Here is a 7187-nt window from a genome sequence, read left to right as displayed (position 1 = left end):
AGAGGCAAACCCATTACACTCTGTCGCGGCAGACCTCCTGCCGCCGCAGTCCTCACCGCCATCTCCCGCGTCCGCTTCCTCCGCTGCGCCGGACGCGTCCACCACATCTTCCCCCACCCCTCCTGCTCATGCTATTCCCGTTCCAGCTCCCACTAATGATCATACCATGCGCACACGTGCCAAGTCCGGGTTTTGTTTACCTGTAAAAGATCGTCTCAATCTTCATGCATCTCTATCTCCTTCCTCTCTACCCAAATCTTACAAATCAGCTCTCCTAGATCCTAATTGGGCCGCAGCTATGAAAGATGAATATGATGCCCTTCTGCAGAATAACACATGGCAGTTAGTTCCTCGTCCTTCCAATACAAATATCGTTTCGGGCAAATGGGTTTTTCGCCATAAATTTAATTCTGATGGGAGTCTTGCACGTTATAAGGCTCGATGGGTATGTCGTGGTTACTCTCAGCAACACGGCATCGATTATGATGAGACTTTCTCTCCAGTTATCAAGCCCAGCACTATTCGCACTGTCCTTAGCATCGCCGTCTCTTCTTCCTGGCCAATTCATCAACTAGATGTCAAAAATGCTTTTCTTCATGGCTCTCTTCAAGAAACAGTTTATTGTCAACAACCTCTTGGCTTCGAACATTCCTCCTATCCTAATCATGTTTGTCTTCTTCAAAAATCTCTTTATGGTCTTAAACAAGCACCACGTGCCTGGTTCCAACGCTTTTCTACTTATGCTCAAACCATCGGTTTTACCCCTTCCCGTTCGGACACTTCACTCTTCACCTTTCATTACAACAACAACACTGCTTACCTTGTTTTATATGTTGATGATATTATCCTCACAACTTCCTCACAACAAATTTTAGATCATATTATCTCTCTTCTTCGCCACGAATTCTCTATGACAGATTTAGGTCTTCTTCACCACTTCTTAGGTATTGCTGTTATCCGTGACTCCTCTGGTCTTTTCTTGTCTCAACGTCAGTACACTCTGGATCTTCTTTCTCGTGCTGGTATGCTTGATTGTCAAAATTCTCATATCCCTATTGGTACAGGTTCCAAACTCTCTGCCGACGATGATCCTTTCTCTGATCCTTCTCTTTATCGTAGTCTTACCGGTGCACTTCAGTATCTTACTCTCACTCGTCCTGAAATTTCTTTTGCTGTCCAACAAGCTTGTTTATACATGCATGATCCTCGTATTCCACACTACAATCATGTCAAACGTATTCTTCGGTATCTCAAAGGCACGCTAGACTTAGGTCTTCATATCAACAAATCCTCTCCCACCTCCTTGACAGCTTACTCTGATGCAGACTGGGCTGGTTGTCCAGATACTCGTCGGTCCACATCCGGATTTTGTGTTTTTCTTGGTAACAATTTGGTTTCTTGGTCTTCAAAAAGGCAGGTTACGGTCTCCCGCTCGTCTGCTGAAGCTGAGTACCGCGCTGTGGCTCATGCGGTTGCTGAGACGGTTTGGTTGCGCTAGTTGCTGTCGGAGCTGCACCGTCCTATTAAGCAAGCTACCATTGTTTATTGTGATAATATTTCAGCTGTCTACATGTCAGGGAATCCGGTTCAACACCGTCGCACCAAACATATTGAGATCGACATTCATTTTATTCGAGAGAAGGTGGCTCTCGGTCAAGTTCGCGTTCTCCACGTGCCTACTTCTGCTCAGTTTGCTGATATCTTTACTAAAGGCCTGGCGACTACTCCGTTTCAAGGCATTCGTTTCAGTCTTAACGCCGTCGAGCCTACCGTTGACATTGCGGGGGATGTTAGAATACAACTTGTATTAGGATTGAGACTCCTACTCGGTTTGTAATAAGGCTAGGTCAGGTGCGGTTTGGCTCTTATATATATACTTCTTGTACCGGCACATTATTGTATTAATAATTATTCAATACAATTCTACACAGAGTACTAGAAAACATTCGTTGCTGCTCGTAGTGACGTCAGGCTGACGCTGACAAATCCATCTCGCATGCATGTGCCGACTTGTGCTCTGATAGATCACTCACTCACTCACTCGGTGAGACTTGGGTGCAGAGGGATCGAGTGCTGACCTGGTTGGACCAAGGTGTCGTTGGCGTCACGGCGAGGATGGAGTGTCATAAGCCTATAAACGCCATTCAAAAACTAATGAGGCACGCATGTTAGTGCTGAAAGCTTATTTCCGGCGCTAAAAAGCTGGACGCATGTTCCGACCGAACGGCCTGGATCAGGTCCAAGCCGATCGGACGGCGGAGGCCGCGAGTCAGGAATCGCCAAAACGTATGTTACTGTGCGCAGACACTGGACAGCGGACACAGGGGCGAAGACAAAGGTTGCGCGATTCAGGGAAACCACGAGGGCGCCGAGTCGAAAGCCCGGGCGCCAATTTAATGGGCGGTTCAACAAGAAACGGGCGCGGAAGGGAACCTGGATGTTATCAAGACGACGACAGGGATCCGTGCTGTCGAAAAAAAAAAAAAAGGCGACATGGATGGGAGCTCCATTTTCCCCCGAACGTGAAGAGCCGTGCCCTTGTGAGCGAGCTTGGACGGCTGGACCTGGCTCCGCACAGATCCGGTTAATAATGGTGGAGGATCACCGGGAGAGAGGAGGAGGAGGAAAGGGTAGCAGCATCTCATTATGGCCTGTGAACCTATGATCAACACCAGGAATGAGAAACGCTCGCCAGTACCGGGTCCCGGGCTGCAGGGGGGAGAGTTATGGTGGAGTTACTTTGGTTGGTACGAGCACCCGTCTTTACGGTGGTGGTAGCCAAGTAAAGAAAGTCCACTTCTCAGCAGTCCACACTCCTACCTACAACCGTCTCTGTTCATCTCAGACTGGCAAGTAGAGTAGGATAGGAGTAATTCATGGCGCGTAACCTGATCCTGCACATTTGGCATGATGCATGAGAGATGAGGCCTGCACCTGCACGGATGTACATTGAACAGGATTTGCCGCGTTTTTTTGGTTGCGGTACTGTGTGGCGCGGTTGCTTATGGTTAAATCAGTTGGGCCGCGCGAGAGCGAGCGAGCGAGCGTCATCCGGTCATGCCGAACAGTGCCACCCGCGCATCCCGCCCGTCCGCGACAGGCCAACGCCAGCGGCAGCGGCAGCGGCACACACTTCACCTCACTCCCGCAGTGACGCTGCTCAGCAGTTATAAAGCAGGCGCCACACAAGTAAAGGATCCCATCTTTCTCTCTCTCCCTCTCTCCCACAGCACATGCGCGTCGCCCGCCGACACCCGCACCCACAGCAGCCAGAGCAGCAGCGGCAGCAATGGAGCATCGGGGCCTGCTTCTCGTCCTCGCCGCCGCGCTGTGCCTCGCGGGCGCCGCCGACGCCAGGCACGCCAAGAAGTCGTACCAGGCCGTCTTCAGCTTCGGGGACTCGCTCTCCGACGCCGGCAACCTCATCGTCGACGGCATCCCCAAGGCCCTCACCACCGCGCGCGCGCCCTACGGCATGACCTTCTTCGGCCGCCCCACCGGCCGCTGCTCCAACGGCCGCGTCGTCGTCGACTTCCTCGGTAACTACCAATCTCTCCTCTCCTCTCTCGCCACCTGCGAATCCCGCATTCCTGCGCCGGCCGCCGTCCCGGATGGATAGATGGATGGCCTCCTGGCTCGCCTTGCCGTCCTTTCCCTCTCCTATTCTTCTTTTGGTGCACTGCTTATTATTTTATGGGCTTTGCGTTGCGATATCCCACAGAAATGTCTCTGTTTCTAAAAGCGGTTGATTTCGAGCCACAGCTAGAGTGTTTGACCATGCTCTGACCTTGGTCATGATGAAACTGACTCTTGTTTAGTGTGCTGCTCCTACTCAGCCAGTGTCTCATCTTTAGTGTGCTGCTCCTACTCAACCAGCTAGAGTGTTCAAAAATTTTCTCTTGATGCAAAGCTAATCAGGTAGAAAAAAAGGCCCGAGCTCTCCTTTCAGAGAAGAAAAGAAGATAGAATCGAGTGGTAAAATAAGCTGGTAAAAAGAGCTGCTGCTTTGCAACAGTGAAAATTATTGCTGCCTCCATTCTGCCAGAGCAAAGTATTGATTCGAATTAAAGCTCCTTTTCTTTTCCCTCTGTAAATATATACTCCTAAAGCAGACCGGATTTTTTTAACTCAAAGTACTCGTGATTTACTGCTGCAACCGATTGACCACGCCATTGCAAATAAAGCTAACCATGAATTGCTATGTGCCTTTATTAGCGAACATCACGTTGTATGCTGTGTAAGTTTCACTTTTACTGATGGGATCTTTTATCAATTTGCAGCCGAGCATTTCGGGCTGCCGCTGCCGCCGGCGTCGCAGGCGCATGGCAAGGACTTCAAGAAGGGGGCCAACTTCGCCATCACCGGCGCCACGGCGCTGGAGTACTCCTTCTTCAAGGCGCATGGCATCGACCAGCGCATTTGGAACACCGGCTCCATCAACACCCAGATCGGCTGGCTCCAGAAGATGAAGCCGTCGCTTTGCAAGTCGGAGAAAGGTCCGGCGCCGAGCCTCTTAGCCCTTACTGAAATGTGATACAGGGGGTCTCAAGTTCAGAGTTTCATTTTGTTGTGCTGACTGCAGAGTGCAAGGACTACTTCAGCAAGTCCCTGTTTGTGGTGGGAGAGTTTGGGGGGAACGACTACAACGCTCCTCTCTTCTCCGGCGTCGCCTTCTCCGATGTGAAGACCTACGTGCCGCTGGTCGCCAAAGCCATCGCCAACGGCGTCGAGGTATGAAATCCATGGAGGATGACCTTGGCGTTAGAAATGTAGGATGACCTTGGCATTGCATCATTTTTACAGTCAACCGTAGAAAATCCAACGGGATGCAAACACACACATGGCAAAAGTAGAAAAGCAGCGCAAGTGTGCAATGTACTTGGAGATTCCAGGGGATCATGCAAGTGTGTCATGGGTGCAAATTTCGGGCAAACACACATCTGTCATACCTGGATGTTTGCTGGCAAGGTGGAATGCATGACAAACGCATGAGCGGCTGAAAAACCGGTGGGGAGATGATCAGGGGGCACGGATTCAGGCCGTGCTCTGGAATTGCCTTGAGAACCTATGGATTTCGGTTCTACTCCCTCGGTATCAAAATATATGACGTTTTCGTAGGCTTTTTTAGCCTAGAAAACGTCTTATATTTTTATTCCCGGGTAGTAGTTTAGTTAGTAGGTAGGCACAGTGTCGCTACCTAAGCTCATGGGGGTGGCTGCACTGTGGTGTGGTGGTAGGCGAGTGATAGACTGATAGGGCCAATACACATTTGATTGGATTGGATCTAGGGATCTCAGTATGATGTTTACAGGGTTACCAACATTTGCAGACATTAAAATAGGGGTGGTGCCATGTGACACTTTTGGTATCTTTCTCACCAGTAGAGAATCTTCTGACTAGGCGACTAACACGAAACTGCTATTGTTATACTGGTTTGGAAAAGGGTTCTTTTTTTCGCCGGCATAAATCGCACGAGATACATATTCGTGATGCCATGGGGTCTGTACTTTGGTCCCCGAATAGAGTTGCTCCACAGTACATCAGATTGTTGGTTAGTGTAGCGGCCCATGTGATGTCCCGATGGTGTCAATCTGACATGATTGCACAATGAAGAGAATGGGCATGGCTGGTAAAGAAGATGGGGAATCATCTTTTATGTGCATGGCAATCATGAAACGGCTGTCACATGACATGACACTAAAAAATTGGTTAGTTTAGTTTCCACACACTTCAGTGAGAGTGAACAGATCTTCAAAAATTATAGCACTGTCAGTGTTGCATTACTGTTACTTATTAGTAGTTCTCTGCTGAACTAGTTTGAAACATACAGTACTTTACTTGTCTAGGATTGAAAGTAGTTTTGCACACTCCGTGAATGCAAACCAAAACGTGCATGAACATATGCGAATTTTGATAGTCTTACCTCATTGTTTTTGGTTTTGTTTCAGAAATTGATCGAGCTTGGCGCGACAGACCTGTTGGTGCCTGGAATTCTTCCGATCGGGTGCTTCCCATTGTACCTGACTCTCTACAACAGCAGCAAGAAGTCGGACTACAACGCGCGCACCGGGTGCCTCCGGAGATACAACCGCCTGGCCTTCCACCACAACAGAGAGCTCAAGCAGCAGCTTGACCAGCTTCAGAAGAAGTACCCAAAGACGAAAATCATGTACGGCGATTACTTCAAAGCTGCAATGCAGTTTGTCGTCAGCCCCGGGAAATTCGGTATGTGAAGATGGATCCAAAGTTGCACGCATCATAATTTATTCATGACAAGATCGACATAATGTATTCGGTATGTGGCATGATCTAACTGAAGAACTTGACGGGCATGGCAGGTTTCAGCACGGCATTGCAGGCATGCTGCGGCGCCGGAGGGTCGGGCGCCTACAACTTCAACCTGAAGAAGAAGTGCGGCGAGGCGGGCGCGAGCGTGTGCTCCAACCCGTCGGCGTACGTGAGCTGGGACGGCATCCACATGACCGAGGCCGCCTACCGCATGGTCGCCAACGGCTGGCTGAATGGCCCCTATGCCTCTCCCCCGATCATGAAGTGAAAATCCAGATGGTTAGCCCTGTATGTACGTAACGTTGCTGCTGCTGCTGCTGCTGATGATGATGATGGAGGGGATCGACGGATATGCAGAGCGCTTCAGGCGCTGGAGATGTTAAGTTATGATGATGGGTAAAATCGCTCAGTCTGTTCGTTGAGAGTTTGTATAAACCGTGCCGGTATAGATATGTTTTTCCAGCTGAAAAGCTCTAGTAGTACACATGTACGTACCTTGTATGACATGCTACCTGATTCTTATTCATTTACCAAGACTTGCATAAGAATAAATTATTAAATATTATGGAAGCAAGAGGATCAGAATTGTGCGTTTGCGCTTCCTGAACCGCGCTTTGCCTGCACTGCTGTTTTCCATCGTGGCCTCCATTTGCACAGAACAATGCATGGCTGTAATGACTCTGCATGACGCGCATGCAGAATTAAGCGTCTAGCCTTCGTTTGAGGGGCCGCGTACGTATAATAAGAAAGATAAGACAGAGAGTTTTTTGATAAAGAACATTGAATTGAATTGATATATCGAGATGATACAACCGCGTCCAAAGAACATTGAATTGAATTGATATATTAAGGTAATACAACCGCATCTAAAAAATGCCCGGCCTATGCATAGCACGATG

The 7187-nt window shown here is 49.1% G+C and overlaps 1 protein-coding gene across 1 annotated transcript; it reads left to right on the top strand.

Moving 5' to 3' along the window:
* Positions 1-3038: 3038 nt before the first annotated feature.
* Positions 3039-6858, top strand: LOC109779234 (GDSL esterase/lipase At5g45910). The gene is made up of 5 exons (XM_020337842.4): positions 3039-3539; positions 4281-4496; positions 4583-4731; positions 5949-6225; positions 6339-6858. The coding sequence occupies exons 1-5, from the start codon at positions 3290-3292 to the stop codon at positions 6554-6556; spliced, it is 1110 nt and encodes a 369-aa protein (XP_020193431.1). The 5' UTR covers positions 3039-3289; the 3' UTR covers positions 6557-6858.
* Positions 6859-7187: the final 329 nt, after the last annotated feature.

This window comes from Aegilops tauschii, chromosome 7 (genome assembly GCF_002575655.3).
Source record: "Aegilops tauschii subsp. strangulata cultivar AL8/78 chromosome 7, Aet v6.0, whole genome shotgun sequence".
In the NCBI taxonomy this organism is placed as follows: domain Eukaryota; kingdom Viridiplantae; phylum Streptophyta; class Magnoliopsida; order Poales; family Poaceae; genus Aegilops; species Aegilops tauschii.
This window is presented reverse-complemented; position numbering and strand designations above follow the sequence as displayed.

Bases quoted from the DNA above. Each gene is read 5' to 3' on its own strand.
- LOC109779234 (XM_020337842.4), top strand. From the start codon at position 3,290: ATGGAGCATCGGGGCCTGCTTCTCGTCCTCGCCGCCGCGCTGTGCCTC. The intron at 4,497-4,582 runs GTCCGGCGCCGA...TGCTGACTGCAG, and splicing joins GCTTTGCAAGTCGGAGAAAG to AGTGCAAGGACTACTTCAGC. The intron at 6,226-6,338 runs GTATGTGAAGAT...CGGGCATGGCAG, and splicing joins CGTCAGCCCCGGGAAATTCG to GTTTCAGCACGGCATTGCAG.